At 42.5% G+C, this 23,377-nt stretch overlaps 1 protein-coding gene across 5 annotated transcripts in view; it reads left to right on the forward strand.

Annotated features, from left to right (window-relative positions):
- Positions 1-23,377, forward strand: part of RERE (arginine-glutamic acid dipeptide repeats) — a 401,924-nt gene that overhangs the window by 239,970 nt on the left and 138,577 nt on the right. For 4 of the 5 annotated variants that reach the window (XM_084652065.1, XM_084652067.1, XM_084652068.1 and 1 more), the window contains exon 7: positions 21,691-21,739. In XM_084652065.1, the coding sequence (XP_084508191.1) occupies positions 21,691-21,739 (49 nt within the window). Of the gene's footprint in view, positions 1-7,466; positions 7,657-21,690; positions 21,740-23,377 lie in introns of those variants that run through there. The other variant, XM_084652069.1, reaches the window with a different exon arrangement.

Below are 23,377 nucleotides of genomic sequence, written 5' to 3' on the forward strand. Positions count from 1 at the left end.
ATTTTGGAAAATGATGTTGCAGTATCTTGAGCTACAGCTCGATAGAAAATGCAACATTTTATAGGCCAGTAAGGAATGTTTACCCCAGATAAACTGGGATTCAAATAGTCTGCAAAAAATCCCAACTGAATTTGCTTTGTGAACTTTTTCAATATGCTGTTATGTTTTCCTGATTGAAGTGCAGTTTTCCATTTCAGTTTAGGGTAGCTAGAGTAAGTCACATCAGACTGGTACAATCTGACTACTTTTGAGAAACTCTGAAAGAATACGTTGAAGTGGTATGGTGTGTTGCAGGCAAGGAAGTTATAGATACTCTCATCTTTCTGGTAGAACTGCATCTAGAATAGTATGTTCACTTCTGTGCACCTCATTGCCACAAATGTACTGATATATTGGTGGAGGGAGTACCTGGACCTGATTAACATTAAAGGGTTTTTAAAAAGAGATTTGAATGAGAAGGAAGGTTAGGTTGTAGCACAAATATCAGGTGTGTAAGAGGAAACGCAGAGAGTTAGGTAGGAGTGGAGTTGTACACTCTTCTATGTGGAGGGCAAGAGTTTGAATTTGATATGAAAGGCAAAGAGCAGCCTGTAGAGGTTTTGAAGAAAAGTGAGTAGGATTGAGAGGAAGATAGTTTTAGAAGTTCTACAAGGTTTCCTTTTTAACCTAGTTTAAGTCAAGTTGCTGTAAAAACATTGCTAAGTGGTACTTTTTCTTACTGAGCATGACTGTGGCAAATGTGTATTCATTGCAGGTATTTCTTCATTTAAATGTAGTTATTTTCCCTGCAGCATTAAGTAAGTGTGGCTTCAGAATATGTGGGTGGCCTTGAATACATTTGATTAGTTCCCCCCATGTCTTACATGATCAAGATGCATGCATGAAACAGAGATGAGCAGTGGAATATATAAATATGTGAGATGCGGTCTTTTATCCACTTAAAAATACATTTGAAATCCCCAGTTTAACACATGCACAACCATTTGGATTCCATGCCATGCAAGTTGCAAACACTGTTTAATTTTCATGAAGGTACTGTACCCTTGTTATCTATCTTAGGGTTTTATAGTGCCACCCATTATTGTAGTATTTGAGAACCTGTCAAGTAAAATAGATGAGCAGTATCAAAGTTTCTATTGGACTTCATGGAGTTTCTGGGGTATAAAAATTCTGCTTGGGATAGAGTTGTGTTTTAGCGTTTGGGGATTGGGGATGAAGACGGGGTCAGGTAGAAGGGGATGTTAGTGTTGTGTATGTCCTCCTTGTTATGCTGGAAAGGCTTTGTCACTGGTGAAGGCTTTGCAATGTTCCCTAGGGAATTGTGTGGGCATCCATCGCATAGAAACCAAGTGAAGTGGGGGTAGGGGTGTGTGTGTGTGTGTAGGGAAAGAGAAACCTATCCAGGAAATTGCTTATTTTAACAGCAGTGCAGTGTGCATGAAGTTATTCAGCTATATAGGATGGGATTTTCAAAGGAGCCTAATGGAGTTAGGCACCCAAACTATGGAATTTCACATGACATGGATGCATGTGCTAGCAGGGTACTTCAGAGGTGCAGGTGTTTTGCTAATGAGTACCGTACATCATCATCATCATTTATCTTTATCCAGTAGTTCAACAGGTATAAAGTTGTCAAGAGCTATGGCTGGGATTTTCGAAGGAGCTGTGAAGCCAAATTCTGGCTAATGCAGTTTTGTTCACAATGACCACGCAAATTTGCAGTGAAATAGAAAGGACTCAGAGTATCTTCTCTCGCAGCTGGCGTGACCCATGCAAGCTGGTATTGGCATCAGAATAGTTACGTTGATACAGTAACCCTGGTCTGAAAGAACCATCCTGAATCTGATAGTGCCAATAGAATCGCTCATAAGAGAGGATTTGAAATAGTTCTGTTTGTAAATATATAGAATTCAAATGAATGCCAAGATATTACTTCCAAATAGAATTCTGAGATGTTTTTTAATAACTGATGCCCTTTTCCAGAAAATCCTTCTTAAAAGGAAAATCAACACCAACTAGGTTTAAAATAGCACAAAAAGTCTGAGTTACGAGACAAAAGTAAAGAAACTCCTTTTGTCTTGGTCTTCATCCTTAACTCACTCTGAGTCTGCTTAGTGTTGGGGTCTTGGAATAGTGTCTGGCCCTATGTGTATTACAATGCATAGTGCAGTGGAAGATATGAAAGATGAAATTATCACTTAGCTTCTAAATTTACTTTTGTGCTTCACATCAGAGCCTTAAAATGAGTGCTCATATTTTGTCACTATGCTTTGCTACACACACAATGTATGTGGCGTGGCAGGTGTTTTAAATAAAACACATCCTCCAGCATATGATAAATCACAAAGCATTTGTAAAAAGAAATATTGAGGTGGCAATTTAATTATGGCATAGAAAATGCACAGGGAAAATCGTTCCCAGTTGGATAAGCACAGAGAGACTCAGTAGCTCTTTTTGAATTAGGGCAGGGTGATTTCCCTGCCATAGATATGTGCACAAAAACAATCCTGCAAGGTGCTGAGTGCCCTCCCCTCTCCTTGATGTCCGTGGGAATTGAGGGGGTTTAGCATCTTACAAAGATAGGGTCATAAAAATAGTGTCCTGCTTGCAAATGGGACAGTTTACAATAGTACGTCTTGTGATCTCTTAACCGTTGATCGCATCTATTCAGTGATCCCAATATTACTTGCAACTCTAAAATGATGATAAAAGCACACTTACACCAAGCTGCCTCTGAATAGCTGAGTGTTCTCCTCTCCCTGTATGATGTAGGCTGTCTCCTATCCAGTTAAAAGCTTCTGGCACTCCAGCTTTCTCCCCTGTTGCTTAGTTTCAGCTGCTCCCCCTTTCCTCCTCAGACTCAGTGGGGTTTTCTCCAGACTGGCTAAACACAGAAGAGAACCATCTTGGGGTCTCTAACCCAAGGTTGTCATAGAAGAAAGACTTTCTGTCTCTCATGCCCACCCTCCCTGCCACCATCAGGGAAGTGCTTTTTCTTGACATGGGTCTTGGTCCAAGCAGAATGTGCCCGTGTGTCTTTCCTGCAATCATGCCCTGTTGTCATCCATAGAAATGAAGTAGAGAAAGAGGGAGAGCTCTCTGAACCCCATACCCTTTTTCTTTCAGGATGCAGCAACTCAAAACCAATGAGTTGTGCTTATCTCCCATGTTAGCCCTAGGCTAGTCATCCCCTTTTTTCCCTATCTGTGCTGTGTTGCATTCTGTATTCGTACATCTCCTCCTTCCCTCCAGGTGTTACAGATGAATGTGTATAATTACATTGATGTACCAGGGCCATTGCCTCTCTGGAAGAGGAGGAAAGCCATACAGGAACAATAATTGTGATAGCGTCTACGAAAGCGTTACATGTTTGGTAGAACAACATAAATTGTTTCCTCTTTTATAGCACCCCCTATCAGAGGACCTCAGATCACTTTACAAACAATGGTAATGGGTGCGTTTTAAATACCTGGATCACTAGCTGAACTTAATACTATTACTTAGCATGTATATAGAACTGTATGTATTCAAAGTTCTCTTTGGATGTTAGCTAACTTGAGGATCTTCTTGGCAAGGCGGGTTAAAATGACATGAGCAGAAACTAAAGCAAGCCATGTCCTTGATGTGGCATGTTCTTTCCTGGACACTTTAAGTAATCCAGGCATAGGGAGGCCAGATGGGGAGGCCCCAGACATTCCTCTAGGACTCTGGTCACCAACTGGTCGATCATGATCGACTGGTCGATCCTAGAGGATCTCCCAGTCAATCACAATCTCTGGTGGTGTAGCGGGGCTGCAGTGCAGACCTGCAGTGCGGAGGCGGGGCAGGGGTCTCTCACCGCGCACTGCTTCTGCCTGCAAGCATTGGCCAGGAATGGGGAGCTGTGGCTAATGGGAGCTGCGGGGGTGGTGCTTGCAGAGAGGGGCAGTGTGCAGAGCCATGTGCCCCTTGCCTCCCCCCACCCCGGGGTAGGGGGGCGAATTGGCCCCTTCCGGGAGCAGCGTGGGGTCAGCATAGACAGGGAGCCTGCCTTAGTGGCAGCCACACTGCACCATCAACCGGAAGTCGCTGGAGGTAAATGCTGCCCTGTGGGAGGCCATACCCCAACCCTGAGGACCCTCCCAGAGCCTGTCCCCCAAGCCCCAGCCCTGACCCCTGTCCCAGAGCCAGCACTCTGTATAGCCTCCTGCACCCCAACACTCTGCCCTTCCCAGAGCCTGCACCCCAACCCCCTGCCCCAGCGCTGACTCCCTCCCAGAGCCAGCACCCTGTAACCCCTCCTGCTCCCCAACACCCTGCCCCAGTCCGGAGTCCCCTCCTGCACCCAAACTCCCTCCCAGAACTTGCACCCTCACCCCCTCTTGCACCCCAACCCCCTGCCCCAGGTTCACTCCAGAGTGTCCTCCCACACTGAAAACCCCACCCGAACCCCCAACCCCCTACCCCAGTCCAATGAAAGTGAGTGAGGACGGGGGAGAGCAAGCAACGGAGAGAGTGGAGGATGGAGTGAGCAGGGCTTTGGAGAGGGGACGGGGCCTCGGGGAAGGGGTAGGGTAGATCCTGGGTTGCCCTTAAATTCAAAAGGTTGGGTGTAAAATGGTGGGAGACCACTGCTCTAGGATCCGTTTCTGGCTCTGCCACAGACTTCCTGTATGACCATGGTAAAACATTTGTCTCTGTGCCTGAGTTTCTTCATCTGTAAAATGTAGATAATATAAAGACTGTGGAACTTTTCTGAAGGAGTGATGTTTATGGTATGTGTGTTCTTTATCCTTTTAAAAATTAAAGCATCTACGCAGGGGCCTGTCAGCCTGAAATGGCAAGTTGCTGAGAATGGCAAATGGATAGATGTCCTGAAACAAAACTTGGGAGTAGTGGGAGTGAAATCGAAATGGTAAGGGGGAGGGGACAGGGTCTTTGCATTTGAAAGCAGTCACTAGGAAAAGACTGTGTTACAGGTATTAGGTAATTATCCTTGGCTAGTCTATTATCTGGGACAGTTTGTTAAAATGATCTTGTTTTAAACATTTGTCGCACTTTTGCTTTGCATCTCGGATCTTTTGACTTTTTTTACATATAATTGAGGTGATGGGATGTATCTTTACAGTAGCTAAAATGCTTAAAAGAACACTATTTTAAATTGTTTTTGATCAGACTCTAGTGTAGTCCTGAGATCCTTTTTAAAAACCAAATAAACCAAACAACCCTTTACCACTTCGGTTCTTTAACCATTTGGAACATGTTCATTAGTCAAGTTCATCCTTCGTTTTCAACAGACAGCTGAAATACAAACTAAGTTCCCCTTTCTCTCACTTTTAGACTACTCCAGTGGTGGGCACTGGCGTCATCTACTGATGTCGGCCCAGCTCTGGTAACTGTATTTAAACAAAACCGTGACTGCAGAGCCAGTAAAACAAGACCAAAACATTTTGGGGATATCTCCCCAAAAGTATTAATTGCAAATCTTTAAAATATATTTTGTGAGTTAGAGGTAGAACCCCACTCAGATATTTAAAAGTACAGTGAATTTTTCCATCAGATTTTCATTTCAAAGTTGTTATTTTCAAATGTGGAATGTAGAAAGACTGTCATAGTTACTTGATTTGAGATAACACAGTAGATTGATTCTGGGGTAGTTTGTATAAAAATATGCACTTGGAATTTTTGTATCAGTGTATATCATCTTTTTTAACCAAGTCATAAAATTGTGTAATAAGATGCAAAGTCATGTAGTTTTACTTAAGACTCTTCTCAGTGAAATAAACAGTGTAACCCTTGAAGGACGTGGTACTGCACCCACTGAAGTCAATAAAACTGTTAACTTCAATGGTGCAGGATTTCAGTAGGAAAGGACTAGGCTCGACTCTTTGGGACTACAGGTTCAAATTCTCACAGGATCATCTCAGTCCTTTATTCTGCCAAGGTGTACACATGCTGAGTTTCATGAGGCTCACTGTGTGGGTAAGACCTAGCTTCTGGGTAAAGCCCCAATAACTGAGTTTCTTTGGATGGTAAAAATTCAGTGGCTCTATGCCACGTTTCCTGAGGAAAACCCCTGTTACTTACTTCCTTCACTGCTGTGTGGGGTGCTGTGTTGGTTGTTTTCCTGATTGCTATTGCCCTGTCCCCAGTGGTAGTTGCATTCCAGTTATTGTTGAAAAGATTCCTGTATGTACACAGTGTTAAGTGCTGCTTGGATTCCTTTGGGAAGGCACGAAGTAGAGATTATAGCAGGGGCTAGTGCAAAAGACTTGGGGTCAGCAAATCTAGGTTTTTGCTACTGAGTGTGCTGCATGATCTTAAGCATCTTGCTTACCCTGTGCATCTGTCTTTCCATCTATGAAATGGGGATAATAAGTTAGGCTTTGACTACACTAGAACTGTGTACAGCTTCAACATACCAGTATAGCAGGGGTGGGGAACCTTTTTTCTATCAGGGGCCATTGACCCTCAGGAAAAATCAGCTGCGGGCCACGCAGCCCCCTGTGTGGGGGTGGGGGACGGTGGTGCTGAGGAGGCTCGGGGCTTCTGGCCTGCAAGGCAGAGACTTGCCATGGGTCGGCTGAAATGAAGGAGCGGGCTGGCTCTGGCCTGCGGGCTGTAGGTTCCCCACCCCTGCAATCTAGCTAAAGTGGTACAACCACCGCAAGTGTAGATGCGGTAAGCGGCTTTGGAGAGGTTTTATACAGGTATAAGCATTCCTGTCCAGGAAGGGAGTACCCCCTATCAAGCACCTTCATACCCGCATAGTTGAATCCACATTAGGGCTTTACCCCTGTAAGTATTTTGAATAATTAAAAAAAAAAAAAAGCCATTTCTAAATAGATTCGTTCCTCTCTAAGGTTCCTTTTCTTCTGCGCCGGCGGCTGCTGCTCTGCACCCTGACTGTGAAACAGGCCCCCCCTCGAGCTCCGGGCTCGCCTTGGCGGAGGGGGGCCGGACCCGCCTCCGCCCGCTGCTGCTGGCAGTGCCGTTCCCGGTGTTGCACAGGGGCCTCCTCGGGCAAGCTGCACAAAAGTACCTCAGGGGGCCGCGGGGAAGGGCAGGGATGGAAAAGGCTCGGGGCAGGGCGCTCGCCCCGTTGATTGCCTGGCACAGGAGCGGTGGCCCCTGCTCCCGGCGGCTGCTGAACCCCGAGTCAGGGTCGCCGCCCTTGGGGCGTGGGCCGCAGGCGCGCCCCGCGGCAGGGGCTGCGGGTTGCCGCGGAGACCGGCCCCGCGCACACCCGGAAACACGCGGGGGACGGAGCCCGCGCGGCGGCGGCGGCGGCCCCCTCCCCGGCACGCCAGCTGGGCGCGCGGCCGCGGCCGAGCCCGCGCGCGCGCGCGCGCGGGAGGGCGGTTTATTTACGGAAGCGGCCGGGCGGCGATTGCTTGCGCGGCGGGCGCGTGTGGGGGGGATGAGGAGGGCGGGTCACAGCACATGCTCAGTCCTGTCAGTCCGAGGGCGAAGTTTCTGCGTTCTGCGTGCAGGCTTAGGTCACAGCACAAGCTCAGTGAAAGCTCGCCGAGGTCTCCCAGGCTTGCATGTGCCTCCATTTTGAGTGGTTAGAGTAGCAAAAGGCAGAGTCCCCCCCCCCGTAAGTAGGGGTCCGGGAGTACAGCTAGACCCACCAGAGCCTGTGAGAGTCATGGATGATCCAGGCAGCCCCTGCAGGTAGGCTACAGCCCTCTGGCCTCACCTAGAAAACGATGCTTTTCTTTGCTCCTGTTTTGCGGCTTCTGAAAGGGGTCTGAAACCATTTCCATCCTCCTTGCCTGCGCCTCAGAACCTCGTAATCACCTCAGCCCGGCTGTGCAGCGGTTTGTATGGGGCAGGAAAGCAGGGTGCCGACAGAATCGGCTGGCTGGGGGATGCATGTCGCAAAGCGTTGAAGCTGCGTGGGTTGTTGCCCCCCCCTTTCCCCCCTCCCCCCCCCATGATGCAGTTTTAATTTCAGTGGCTCTCTCCGCATGCCCAGCCTCCGGCATGTCTGCAGGGAGCTGCAGAGCCAGGATGCAGGGGTGCCTATGTGGCTGTAAGGAAATGGTGGGGCCTGCAAGAGACTGTGTTTAGATAATGTTTCAGGGAGGGTCGTAGATCCGCAGCCATTGGTTGCTTTGGAGGTGGGTGGAGATTGTTTTGATTGAGAACCTGTTTCCCAGGACGAGTGATCGTTCTGGTGATAATTTTGTAAGTATCGGGAAGCAAATAGCACAGTTCTGCTTGCCTGTCACAGCTGTAGGCAACAAACGTGTGTCTAAAATGTGGCAATGTTGGCAGACTGTATTAGAAATCTTCATTAAGAGACGCTTATCATGTAACAGCTGTATAAGCTATACCCGCATCTGTTGGAGTGGGCCAAAGTAGCATCTGTAAGAATTCAGACCGGATGACCATATAAAATAGATGCCATTTCCCCCTTTCTGTCTCCCCGACCCACTGCATGCAAATTGGCATAGAAGCGGCTCAAGCAAGCCGAATAAATGTGTGGTGACTGGTTTTTTTAGGTCAGTGCCTGACTAGGAAAAACCGTGAATAAGTTGTCATTGCTGATTATAAACAGGATTTGGGGGGCTATGTTTGTTAAGTTAAATGAGCAAAAGGAAACTTGATTCTGCAGTGCTGTTTTGCTCAGAGAACCAGCTGAGCTTGTGCAGTGATGAATGAAATAGTCAGTGCTGGTCTCATACCGAGCATGGCCTAGCCAATCGGATTGCTGATATGATAGACTTCGCCACTTTACTGTAGTTCTTGATTCAGAATAACTTGTCTGCCAGTTGTTGGAGTACTGAGTTCTAGGGTGACAGGATGGCTCAGAGCACTGGTAATGGAACGTATACAGCCTTTTACCTGGAGGCTGCCAGTTCAGTTCCAGCCTATGCTGACAGTTCAGCGGCCTGGAGGTTAAAAGTAAGTAGGTACATACATTGCAAACACTGGCACAGCATTGGCACTGGCAGCCTGTTTGCCAGCCTCATCAGAGTCCAATTAGTGAATGAGCCATAACTGTTGAGTTATCCTCTCACCCAGGCCAGATCAGTCCAGTGAACACCATAGCTCCTAAAATGTTGTGCCTCCATATCTTTGAGTAGTCGTTGAGCGTGAAATAAAGCCGAGGCTGTTTAGCTAAATGTGGGCTGTTGCTGATTTGTCAGTGTCTGGGGTTGTATATTATGCCAGTATGGTAACATGAGTGATTCTTAATATTCTTTGTTCTTTTTTTGTGTGTAGAGAGGGGATGTGTTCTTAAAAGGTTGCTGAAAAGTTGTGTGTTGGGCTCCCCCAAAACACTGTTTTCTAGGTACAGACAGATTGGTTAGTGTGAGCCTATGTTTGCTTACTCCTAGTGGGTGGGTCCATCGGGTCAGGGGTAAGGTATGTTGGTGAGGTAGTGCTGCACACTGGTTGCACCCACAGTGTTTGTGCCATTCCTATCCTGGGGATAAACAGGCTTTTGTTCTCCAGGGATGTCTGTCCAGCACATTTTCCAAGCACTACATGTGTCACAGATCTTTAAAAATAAAAGGGGGTTTTAAAAGATACTGTATTCTGGCTCAGAAATAAAAGCACCGTGATATTTATTTTTGTGACGTATCAGGTTAATTTAAAATAGTGGAGGTGGAAAAAATTAACACCCCTCCAGGTCATAACAAAACATATTTGTCAGACAAAAATATTACATTTGGAAAACAAAAAATACCACTTAAAAAGCATGAAATGCTAAACCATTCAGTCTTTGTAATAACTTGCACACGGTAAAATTCTTGTACATAATATTTATTTCTTGCATTAGCACCCAGAAGCCCCAGTCAGAGGATAGCTCCTTGTGTTGCTGTACAAACAGACTAAGATGGTCTCTGCCCCAGACAGCTTACATATGACTGTTTTCTAGGAATGCTTTATCATGTAGCATTGCTGATATAAAATACTCTTCTCTAATGCTGTGTTTCATGCTACACAGAAAAGTAGAAGAACTGAGCCCTTGATTTCTCCCTTGCTTTTTCAGCCACCATGTGCATACACACTCATGCAGATTTCTAAACTGGTTATCCTGTTGTAGGAGGAGAGACAGCCAATCTAGGATGAACAGCGTTCCTGTTAGGTTTGTGTCTAGGTATAGCAGCTGGCATGCTTTGATGGAGTGAGCTTGGGGCTGGGAGCTAGAAACTCCAAAGAGCCATCTCTGCCACTGACTGTGTGGTCTTGGACAAGTCAGTTAACCCCTTGGTGTTTGCTTCCCTTCAGCAAAATGCAGGTGATTCCCTTCAGCAAAATGCGGGTGAGAGGGAGGGGTGGTGCAAAACTCTTACATTGCAGAGGTGTCTGGAGGCCTTACCTAAGTTGGTGGCCTATTATGCTAGGCACTATACAGACATAAAGTAAAGGGCAGTTCCTGCCCCAAAGGCCAGTGTTTGTAAAATCAGTTTGAAAATGTAAGTGTGTGTAGGGCCGCGTGTGCACTGGGTACCACAGACAGATTTCATTGCCAGGTATTGTAGTTCCAGATTTTTTAATAGGCTTGGTTCAATAGGGGGGAGGGATAGTTCAGTGGTTTGAGCATTGGCCAGCCTAACCCAGGGTTGTGAGTTCAGTCCTTGAGGGGGCTATTTAGGGATGTGGGGCAATAATTGGGGATTGGTCCTGCTTTGAGCAAGGGGTTGGACTAGATGATCTCCTGAGGTCCCTTCCAACCCTGATATTCTATGATTCTATGTTGAGTTGGTGACATTTAGTCAGTAAGATTATACCTACAGCTTTGTTTCTCAGAAAGTTGCAATTTGTTTTTAGTTAGAAGACTTGTCCCTCCCCATCAGCGTTGCTGTGTTGACAATCCCTTATGTCTTGCTTGATACTTCCCGTAGTTCAAGACTTGCATCCCCATTGTCTTCCTTCAGGCCAAGAGGGAGCCTGCCCATACCCCCTCAATGGTCAGAGGTGTTTGCTTTTGGGTGATGCCAGACATCTCCTCTACCATCCAGTTCCTTTGAGGCTGCTTCTACATCTGCTGCAGTCCCCACTGGCCCAGTGAGCAGGACCAGGACTGAAAATTGAACCTTTGTCTCATGGACAACATGACAGAACTCTGGCAGTAGATCACCAAATCAGCTCTTGGGAACAATGTTATAACAATGCAGAATTCAACTGATAGACTGCTCACAGTTCCAGCCGAGGGAATTATGGTCACCTCCATGTGTGCGCACACATATTTTAGGGGACCTCTGTTTCAGGATGTGCAGAGATGTTGAACATTAACCATTTAAAAATTATAATGATGTAAACACCTTTAACCTGGTATAACTGCATCCACATTAGCAGCAGTTGCTACATTAACTATATATTTTTCCAGACTGATTGTTACAGCAATTAAAAAAACTGTCTCTATCAGCTACAAGGATGGCAGAAATCCATACAGAATCTACAGTAAAACTAGTCCACTTTTCCAGTCAGTTCATGAGATTGCCTATGTTTGCAGTACTAATTTTGAAGAGAGAAAATTCCATTTAATATAAAGTAAAGATTGGTAAAAGGAAACTATATAAAATGACTCATACTTGCAAGCAGAATACTAGCAACACAGATAAAGGCAGTCTTAGATTAATACTGAAGAAATGTTTACAATCTCAATTACTTTTAATCATTTATGCTGATGGTTTTATTTTTGCATTTCACTCATTTCTGACAATGGAAGTGGATCTGTCAGTTACACTTTTGTTTATAGTTGAGGAGAGTATTTTTAGGACTAAAGCAACTTTCTACCCCAAATGTAAATCTGATTCAGGAATAAACCCAACCTCTACTGGAACTTCATGTCCTTGCTGATACCCCTAATAAGAAGCTGTTTCCCCTGCTGGCTTAGGAAACTTTCCAGCTTCTTGCCTCTTCAAAGAACTGTGTGGATGTGGGATGTTCCTTCTTCCACTTCCTTCATGTTCTGATTCCTAAAGCAGTGAACAGGATGGAACTTGCGCTGAAGATACAACTGTTGCTACACGTTTGCTCATTCCTGCATTAGATTTAGTAATTGCAAAATCCATTCCATTTTTAACTAATCCCGAAACTTTTTTATAAATAATATGTTTGACTCAAAACCAAAGTTACTCTTGCATTATTTTGCCAAATACATTTGTTAAAAAACAGGGTATTAAAAAAATTCAACAGAAATTGTTATCCTTGTTTATAGTCAGATTTTAGTCACTTTCATTTTCTGGTTCTATCCTATATGTGAAAAGGAGATTTCTAATAGAGGAAGGGATCTTAAATCTTACAGCATGAAGACATACCAAGATCCAGTAGCTGGAAGCTGAAGCTAGACACATTCAAACCAGAAATTTGGTGCAAATTTTTAACAGTGATGAAAATTAAGCATTGGAGCAAGTTACCAAGTTTTGTGGTGGATTCGCCACCCCTTGAAGTCTTTTAAAACAACATTGCATGTCTTTCTAATGAAAAGCACTGTCTCACCCATAACTGTGGCCTGGCTTATGCGAGAGGTCAGACTGATCATAATGATCCCTACTCATCTTAAAATCTGGAGTCCTAATTCTGTATCACTTGAGCTTCCAAATTTGTGAATGTTTCAGTTTTGTGTTTTAAAAAAAAAAGTCAATTGCAATAATATTATATGTTAATATAAATTAATCATTCACAAAATCTCTTCTAATCGCATTGTTTTGTACATTCATGCTGTGCTCACCGCTTCTACATTCACACTATTTTTTATTCCAGAGTAAAAATTGGGGTCTTAATCTAGCTGATGGTGTTCCTTTTAAGTTTGAATTTTCTAAGGCAAAACAAAGAAACAAACCACCACCACCAACAAAAAACCACTGCCATGCGCTGCTGTGAAGTGTTTGAAATTCGGAAGTGCGGTGATGAAGACTAGTGCCAGTTAGTGCTGAACAGGAAGAAGTGTTCATCAAGCTTTGTTGTCTTTTATGTTCTTAAATGTGTTGGTGGTATGGTGTGCTCTTTGGGGTGTGGGGTATGGTAAAGAAAATTTTGAATCCTTTTTTATAGATGCACAATACTAAATAGGAGAGAGTACTATTCTATGATGTGTCCTCTTGAATGATATACTGGTTGCATTCCTGGACTCTTGTTAGCTTCTTGTTAAAATTATGTCACCCCTTTGAAGGGAAAAAGGGATAATTTTCCTGTCCAATGGAATCTCCCCTCTTGTTACTGCAAGCTCATCCCTGCCTGAGATTACTTATAAATATTTCTGAAGAGCAAATTTTTTGCCTCAAGAATGAACCACTTGTACCAAATGACAAACATTTCAAAAACTTTCACTCCCTCCTGAGGAATTCCTCCCTGTCACTTCTTCTCAGATTGTACAAATTTAGCACAAATGAACAATTGCCATAGCTCATCATACCAGTTGTCCATCTAGCCTACTATCCTGTCTGTGATAGTGGCCAGTTCAGATGCTTCAGTGAAAGGTGCAAGAAATCCATGTAGAATTTTGCTCCTATATTCCTATGCTTTATATTGTTACTTAGCTAGTTTCTAGCCTTTACTTTACCTTTCACCATGAGTACTAGTATCAATTAATGTAAATTCCAAGTTGCTCTGTTTCTTTGTGTTAAACTTCTTCTGGACTCAACTTCTGGTATTTGTACACTTACTCAGAGTTTTCTTCTTGCAGCATCTTTTCTTTCCGGACCCAGAGTTCTGCTTCTTCTCAGGCTGCCAGAGTTTTTTCTTTGCTTTCTGAAGGTTTTCCCGTGCACTGTGATCTTTTGGCTTAGTGATGCGTATAGGTTGCACTGGAAAGCAGTCTGTGGCGAGCAGGTGTCTAAAAATATTCCCAGAGACCTCCCAAGAGGAGAGCAAAAAAGATTTTTGGAAAGGTGCATTGTGGATGCAGCATTTAAAGTCTGCTTGAATCCCCTTTCTGCTTCAGTTTCAATCTGGTTAATTATAAATCTCAGTATAGAATAATCAGAGAAGATTCTGCCAAACAGGAGACAGACTTAATCCTCAAGGGCGGCCTAGGATGCTGGCTTATAAATTGGTTTGGTTCTTTTAAAAAAAAAAGCACAAAGGCTCCTAACTACTGTTGGTAGGAGGCACTTTTCTGGGTACCCAACGGAATTAGTCCTTGAGGGTGCATCTTGGAGAGAATTTGGTAATAGTATGGATGGTGACTGCAGCAAAACATAAATGAGCCTTTGGGTGCATTGTGCAGAGAAATGAGCTGCTGATGTCCACTGAATTAGATACTAAGATCCCCACCTTTCTCTCCATGCTCATAATCTGGTATAAAAGTGTACAATTGTTGCATCATATGTTTCTCACATAATGATATATTAAATTCTTTATTGCTAGATGAGACAGTATCTGAGTAAGCATGTCTGAACATCATGCACCTTACTCATGGCCCCCCAAGGTCAATCCCTTGTATTTCCTCTCTTTACTGGCAGAATAGAAACAAAGGAATAACAACTGCCAGTAGCACTGGGTCTAAACATCAGCTTTGAGTTTCAGGCTCTCATGTACTTTAATGATGCCAGAAGAATTGGGCAGTGCAGGGAAGTGCTGTACTTGCTTCCTCAAAATTGCACGTCACCCCCAAGAGTCCTGACCTGAGCCCTGCGCAACACTGACAATACACTTCAGTTGTGACTTGCAACACCTTTGCTCTTCAATCCTTGAGCCTGACCTCCTAGCTCTTCCAGTGCACTTCAGGCTTGCTCTTAAACACCCCTCCCTATCGCAGTCCCCAGACCACAACAGTTCTACTAAGGCCTTTCAGTCCTGGCAGGAAAAACTCCCTGCTGTTCTGCAATGGTGTCGTTTCCTTGAGCAGAAACCATCAGTCTTGGCAAACTCTACTAATGGGATGCTGGTTTGTTGCTGCAGATAAATAGACAAGTGACTAAACCAAATGGGCTAAACTAATTTCTGTTGTGAGCAAAGTTAGATATGAACCTAGATCACAAAAAAGCCTGACCTACAAACAAAAAATACTTATTTTTAAACCTAGTGCATTAAAGCTTTGCTCCATCCTGTCCTACCGCCTCTTTTTCTTTCTCATCCTCACCCCTTAACTGCTTCTTTCAAGGGCACTCGTTGGCCTTGAACCCTCCAATCCCCGATTGCATTAGGATTGAAAGGACAATGCTTTATTCAAGTGAACATCTCCTAGCTGTTCCGAACAAGCCTCTCCTGGATTAGAGACTGCTAGTGCTTTGCCCTGCTCTGCTACTGATACTTCTGCCTTTTTGATATTCAGTTGCAGGCTTCCATCTCCTTTCTGTCCAGCCCCTGTTTACTTCATAGAATACAATGTTTCCATGGCAACAGGTTACTTTTCAAAGGGAACATCTTGTCATTATATTTAATCCACTGCAGCTGAAGAGGACTGAAATATTAAGTTGTTGTTGCTATGGATACTGCTTTGTTACATCAGTTTCTTTTGTGTCAGATTTCATATACTGTATTGGGTCCTTTTTTTCCCTTTCTGTGGAATAAACAGAGCGCCTTCCTGTTATTATTGTAATTGTGCTCGACTGATACAATTTGGCTTCCAAGTGTACAGTACATTTTAGTTTCTGTAGCAAGAGTTTTCTTCCCATTTTCATTCCTTTCTTGGGGTGGTGGAAATTGGCTTAAAAAGTATCTGATAGGAATTACAATTCTCCTTGAGGGGCAGGGGTGTTGTGAGCCGTAGGACGTGAAGACCAGTCAGAAAGAGCTCCCCCCACACAAAAAAAATAATAATTTCAGAGCAGTTAATCTCTTCCCTTGACGCCATCCCACTCCTGCCCCTCCAAAAAAAGAGTTCTCTTTCCTCTTCCATCTCTTTACTTACCTTTGGGTTCTATGGTGTATACTGAGGAAATTGCAAGAGGAATGACAATAAGGGAAAGAGAACATTATGTGGAGAAAAGTGCGAGTATTGGTGATTGGAGGGCATTTTGGGTTTCCCTATCTAACAGCATACAAATGCTGTTAGGAAAATGGGAGCCAAGGTTTGGATTTAGTGTACATTGACTATTTCTAGGATGCTGGAGCATTAAGACTAAATATTGAGACTTTTGCATGAAACGTTTTAGTATTTAAAGTCAATGTAAAGCAAATGAAAGCAATAGTTTGGTGTGGTTAGAATTAACATAAGGTTAAAATAGTATTGATTTCTCTCAGGGGCCTTTGTCTTGTGTTAAAATTACCAGTAGGTTACTATCTACATTTACAGCTATGTTTAACTCTGTTGTGTTGTTTTTAACAATATGAAAATATTGCGGGTTCCTGTAACTTGTTTTAAAATGAAAAATACGGAAGAGATGAATCGGAGGAGTTTTTTTGGATCTGTTTATACTTAATTCAGTGTTTGTGAATTGGCGGATTTTACAATAGATTTTGCTGCATTCGAGCATCGTGTGCATCGGCAACAATAGCACACCCGAATTTGATCCCTTGAATCACTTAGTTCCAATTCTGAGTCTGTTCAGATCTTGCTCATCCTCATGACCTGCAGGATAGTTTTGCAATATGGTAAAAGCTCTTTTGAGGAGTCAGATGATCTCACTTGTGCACTTAAACCCAGGTCTTTAGCCGTGAGCAGCTAATACATTAACCACTGAAGCAGCTGCCCGTTTCCCTCTTTTGGCAGCTGTGGTGGATATGTATTTCTTTTTTCTTTAGATTTCACTCCAGTTCTCAACTTGAGACCTGGCTCAGAACACGCTGCATTTTTCAGATGTAGAAAAGATGTTTTATTTTTCCAAAAGGAAAAATGGATGCCCAGCAAACAGCTCAGGGAGTTCTCCAGCCTTTTAGTATCTAGCACATGGAACATTTATTCTGTTCTGATATATGCAGTAGTGATATGCAGAGTGGTGTTCTTTCTAGCTGTTAGTGTGCCCCTTACAGAATGAGCTGAGACACTAAAAACTTTCTGCTGATGTGCTGAGGCAAACAGCATTTCCAGGTCTGCAGCTGCGTTTCTCTACAGAGCTCTTTTAATACCCCATTGAGTCCCTCTTGCTAGATCTCTTTCTGGGTACTGAGCCCTAGAGCAGAAAGATGCTCAGGAATGAAAAGGTGAATTTAGCATCTTGTTTTTCTCACTGCACAGAGCTGTGATAATAAAGGAAGTGAATAATTTACCATAAACTACAAATTCTCATTCATCATAGGAGGAAATATTTTTTTTAAATAAAAATTGAATTCATTTGAATTTGGTGGTAGTATTTTATCAACCTCATTTTAAATGGTGGATTTTTAGTTTATGCTGAAGCAAAGAAATGACTGAGTTATAAAATAAATGTATACTGTATTAAAGCTATATCTTTGTGTACATACAGATATTCTTAGATAAGAGGAATACATTTTGATTGGTACTTAATCTTTTATGTGGACTTGTAGTTCAGGGAAGCATTTTGGCGTTTAACTTTTTGGTGCTTATTTTTGTAGCAGGAAAGAAGTATCGGGCTAGTGGTTAAAACACAGGACTGGGATTTATGATGAGTGGTTTCTGTTCCTGGCTGTGACGAACTCCCTGTGTGGCCTTTGTCTTCCTGTGCCTCAGTTTTGTCATTTGTAAAATGGGGGTGCATAAAAATTGCCTACCTCACAGATTGAGGTTTAATGTATTGTTTGTAAAATACTTTGAGACCATGGGATGGAAAGTGCTGTAGAAGTGCAAATGGATACTAAAAAAATGTCCATGATTCTTAATGGGCTTTGTAACTTGTAACGGTGCTCTTGTTAGTTTCAGTTGGATATTCTTGTATTAATACATGTTAGCATTTACTGTCTTGATTTTTGTTTTTAGAATGTAGAGAAAACTTAACTAATTTCTTCATCCTTAATTCACCCTATTGCGCCTACAACGGCCACTGGAGAACATTTGGGTCAGTGACTAACCTCATGCACTTTTGCCATACTTTACAGTGACTAGACACATGGCTTAAGTCAAGGTTTATGTGTTTATTTTTCCCATATGAATCAGATAAAATTCTTTATATTTATATGCGCACACAGTTCTCTTAAAAAAATTTTCCAGAATTTGCTCATGGCTTAGCATAATTTTAGTGTCTTGCTGTTACTGAGATTTTGTGATCAAAAGTTTGTATTAGTGCATTTAAATGAGTCTATGGACTGACTGCGGTAATTGTCTCTTTTATATAATGTGTCAGTATGTAATATTTTGAATTATGGGGTGTGTGTGTGTGTGAATATTAATATATATATATAATATATATATATAGTTTTTAAAATAGAGATCTTGCAGAACTGTCACTCCTTAAGATATTTAAACCTCTTTGGAGTTTGTTGCACTCCTTAATACATTTTGATAGGGTCCTGAAGGGCAATGCAGTATCTCTAGCTGTAGCTGCATTATGGGCTCACAAGCACAGAAGTAAGCAAAGAGCAGTTAGTGAGTCTGATTCGTCAGAAAGACCAAGCGCCTGAGATTCCAGATAAAGTCAGTGGCAGTCAGGGTGCTCAGCTCCTCTGAAAATCATGCCATATGTGTTAAACTGTTCTGCAAAAGTGTGGCTCCTAAAAGATGGACTTAGCCAATAAACTATAATTTCAGTTTTGGTAGTGTCTGTCTGCTAAAATATATTGAAATATAACCAGCAAACAAAAGAGGTTGAGAGAGGACGATAAAGATGCAGATTGACATGCACATTGTTTTTTTTTTCCTCCAGAAGTTTAAGAAATAATTTCCATGCTGTCAGATTGCTGTGCTGGCTGTATTGTTGCCTTAGAGAATATAAAACTTTCTTCATTCTTGAGCTACTCCAAATATTTCCATAATAGTATTAAAGAGAGTGGATTTTTCTTCTTTCAGCATATGGTGACACTTCGGCTGCAACCAGCAACTGTGTAATTGGAACATATCCCTTTGGAGTAAAAATCTTTCCTGATAGACTGAGTAAAGGCACTCCTCTGGAAACTTGTAGTTTTTACTTGCTTACAAATACCGTTGCAGCATGGTTGAATTATGTGAGAGTCCCTTCATACATGATTTTGTAGGAAAGTGCCTTTTTTGGTTAAACCCAGTCAAAACTCATTTTATTTTCTGAGGCCAGATACTACTGGTGAAACTGACTTTCTGTTTTGCAGCCTTTCCAATGTGAGGTGTTATCTCATCTGATTTTAGCAAATCAATAATAGTAATTTCTAAAGCTTACCAGGGCCATACCTAGGCAATATTTGGATGGAAGACCATGGTAACTCATAATTGATGGGTCAGTAGGTGGTCCCCTTTGTATATTATGTGGGAGGTGTCTTCTGGACAAAGAATAAGGAGGACGTCCTAATTCCATGTCAGTTTTTGCAAAAGCAAGGTTATCTCTTGTGATGGATAATTACATTCCACCTAGGACTTATTTATATTTGGATCTGCAGTCTGCAAAAACAGTCCCTCCTCTTCTTCCTGCTCTTTTTTGCAACACCTTTTACTATTCTGGGAACACTGTATGAACAGGATAATAACTTCTTGTGCTCAGTTTATTCTAGTGCTTTAAACACTTCAAGAAAACATAGCATGAAGTTTTCATTTCAGATACTATTTTTAGGGGATGAAAATAGTCTCAACAACTTTCTTAAGGCATGCTGATGTTAACCCAGTATAGGATTGCGAGCTGGGACCTAGAGGGCAGTCCATACCTCCTTGTTTCAGAGGGGTAGCTGTATTAGTCTGTATCAGCAAAAACAACGAGGAGTCCTTGTGGCACCTTAGAGACTAACAAATTTATTTGGGCTAAGCTTTCGTGGGCTAGAACCCACTTCATCGGGTACATGGAGTGAAAATACAGGGACAGGTATAAATACATGAAAGGATGGACATCTACCAATGTGATATATGCCATCATGTGCCAGCAATGCTCCTCTGCCATGTACGTTGGCCAAACCGGACAGTCTCTACACAAAAGAATAAATGGACACAAATCTGACATCAGGAATCATAACATTCAAAAACCAGCAGGAGAACACTTCAACCTCTCTGGTCACTCAATAGCAGACTTAAAGTGGCAATTCTTCAACAAAAAAATCTTCAAAAACAGACTCCAACGTGAAGCTGCGGAACTGGAATTAATTTGCAACCTGGATACCATCAGATTAGGCCTGAATAGAGACTGGGAGTAGTTGGGTCATTACAAAACCAAAACTTAATTTCCCCAATACTAATTTTCTCCGTACTGTTACTCACACCTTCTTGTCAACTGTGTGTAATGGGTCACTCTCTTACTACTTCAAAAGTTATTTTTCCTCCCTTGGTATCCTGATGTTAATTGATCTAACTTGTTAGACTGACCTCACGCTTGGTAAAGCAACCCCCCATCCTTTCATGTATTTATACCTGCTCCTGTATTTTCACTCCATGCATCCGATGAAGTGGGTTCTAGCCCAAGAAAGCTTATGCCCAAATAAATTTGTTAGCCTCTAACATACCTCCTGGGTTTCCTTGTTGCAGCAATCAGCCAATGGGGCAGTGAGGATGGATCTCACTGGATAGCCCCTTGTCCCTGCAACAGGTTTTTTGAGTTGGCTGGCTTGGGCATAGGGAAGTTGATACTATCGAGCAAGCCACAAGAGGGCCCCTTCCTTCTGTGCCCTCCACTGGAAATTATCTTTGATAATATCATAGCACTTAAAAGCCTTAGTTCTGGACCAGGACTGCATGGTGCTTGACATTGTACAAACACAGAACAGGAGAAAACAGTTCCTGACCCAAAGATCAACTCTTTCCCTTCCCCTCCTCCCCCCCTGCCATTTCCACTTAGGTAGGTATTGATTTGCAGGTTGGTGTTGCAAACCCATAGAGGTCAGGTGGCTGTGGGGAAGTTTCCTCTTTCCCTAAGACTTCGGTATCAGTACACCTTTCTCAGAAAAAGGGGTTGGATTTGTGGCAAGCCTGACCCATTCTAGGAGGCAAGGAGGGTTTCAGGGAAGTAGGCTATTCTGAGTTGCAGGCCATGATAAGGCCTTGGGGGAAATGCAGGCTCTGACAAAGCCTTGATTGTAAGCAGTTGGTAAGCCTTGTGGCTTTGATGCTTGTGATTTGAACATCAAAAATGGGGAGGCAGGTGACAGAGAATCTGTTGACCTTTCCCCTTTTCAGTGTTGCCAGGACAGGTGGCCCCGAGAAGTTACTGTGTTTATGGAATTAATAAAGCTGCAGCCACTTGGCGAGAAATTCCAGATCTGTCTTCATTGACCTCTGCCACTCACAAAGTTCCCTGCTATGTTGAGCGTATCCACTGTTTCCGCTTTAATGGTGCCTTATTATTGCTGCTTTTCAGCATGCATTGCAAACATAATATCAAAAGGTTTTTGTATTGGTACAGTATGTACATGATCACATTTTTGTTTCTCATGTATTAATGGGCTTATTCAATCTAACAGACAAAGGTATAACAAGATCTAGTGGTTAGAATTTGAAGCCAGACAAACTCAGAGTAGGAAAAGATGCAGGTTTTTAACAGTGAGGGTAAGGAACCATTGAGAGAACTTACCAAGGGTTGTGCTGGATTCTCTGTCATTAGCAATTTTTAAATCGAGATTGTATGCTTTTCTAAAAGAGAGGCTCTAGTTCAAACAAATTCAGGCAAGTCCTGTGTTATAGAGCTGGTCTGTAAAGGATCACATTGGTCCCTTTTGGCCTTCTCTGACTGTGTGCGCAATAGTACAAAGTTTTGTTAGTTACAACCTCTACTCACAGATGTTCTTTGTCTTCTATGGTAGGAGGCTGAACAGCACCCAGGGCGAGATCAGAGTTGGACCCAGTCATCAGGTAAAGGATTTGTTTTTTTTTATTGTTTGAAAATTCTAACAACGTGTTATAGCAGTTTAATTAACTCAAGGAATATGGACTCAAAATTGTGTGTGTATGTCTCTGTAAACATCTAAAATATAATATACATAATTAGATACTTGCACGTGAGCATTTCGTTAGAATGATCTGTTACTCTCAGTGTCAGCATAGTAAACAGGACTGTTCTTCAGCGCAGGCTGCAATTTTAATGACACTTTCCAGCAAAAGATATTTTTTATATACTACTGTAGGACTGAAGGAATCAGGTCTGCTATTGGAAAGTATGGGAAATCAGAAAAAAAATTCTCATTAAAATAAATTCTCATTAAAATTAATAAATTTTCATCTGAATTTAACTATTAATTTGCCCCAACATTTAAAAAAAAAAATTGAACTTAACAGTAACTGAAAGTTGTTTTTCATGTGTTTTCAGAGTCTTCTAATCTTACTTCACATCAAATTGTTAAGATGGTACCTTGCTGTTTGCTTTATTTAAGACATTTACCTTGTTTTTTAGTTATTTACTGACGGTAAACAATATGGAGCCATAGTTTGGTTTAGTGTCCCTTAGAAACAGGGGAAGTCATCAAAATCTGCCAAATGCAAGAGAACAAAATTGGAGGGCCAGAGAACTTTGTTCAAACTTCTGCAAAGTTTCAAGGCAGCAAGGAGTGTGGTGAAGGGAGTAAAGCTTTTGTGCTGTTTGGTAATTGATAATAGACTGTATTATATTTTCAAGAATGTCTGTTAATGGGGTTGAGATGATTACAGGGCTAGCTGTATTCTCTTCTCTTCCTGGTCTCTCTCAAAGCACCCCCTTTTAGCTATCCTGGGTCAGAGTTCCACAATTCTCTCTCTCAGTTTGAGCCTTGGGCTACAGTACACTGTGTATCCTCTGTTTTTACCTTGCAGGTCTGACTGAATTTGAGAGAATGTTCCTTTTCAAACCTGCCAGTGGTCTTTTGATCTCCTGTGTTCTCTGGGCCCCTTCCTGTCTTGGCATTTACTCTTAACTCATGTTTTGACTGAGAAGTGTCCTGTCTTGAACTATTCTTTCTCCTTTCTGCTTGTTTTTTTCCCAATAGTCCCCTGTTAAACTACACCAATATATTTGTACAGGGAACTTCAGTAACCAGGTCAACATACAGTATTCAAAAGTTGTTACAGACCAGCTCTAAATCTGTCATGGTTGTAATGGGATGGTTTCCTTCTTGGAGGCAAGTAATGACCTCAACAAGGTATTAAGACAAGTGGATGAATAGCATGCTTTTGGTTGCATTCTTACTAAACCATTTTCCTTCACTTCTGCTTTGTACTGCCTGTTGTTGGTACAGGATAAAATCCTCTTTCTGAAGCAATGATTTTCGCTTTGGTGCTACAGTAAGTTTATTGTTTTTAACTCCTTCAAGCTTGTAGGAGTGGAAGCTTATCTGTCTAGGACAAAAAACCCTCCTCCCAATGCCAAAAGGTTGTTTAAAATGTATTAAATTCAGAAATGATATAGAGCACAGTTCAACTTTGGGGCACCAGAGCTCAGGAGGATTATCAAGATCTTCTTGCTGGTCATGCCCTCTTCGCACAGGGACTTACAGTTGTGGTATCTTTTTTGCCTTTTGT

The sequence above is a fragment of the Lepidochelys olivacea genome (genome assembly GCF_965140295.1).
Source record: "Lepidochelys olivacea isolate rLepOli2 genome assembly, chromosome: 18".
Lineage (NCBI taxonomy): Eukaryota > Metazoa > Chordata > Testudines > Cheloniidae > Lepidochelys > Lepidochelys olivacea.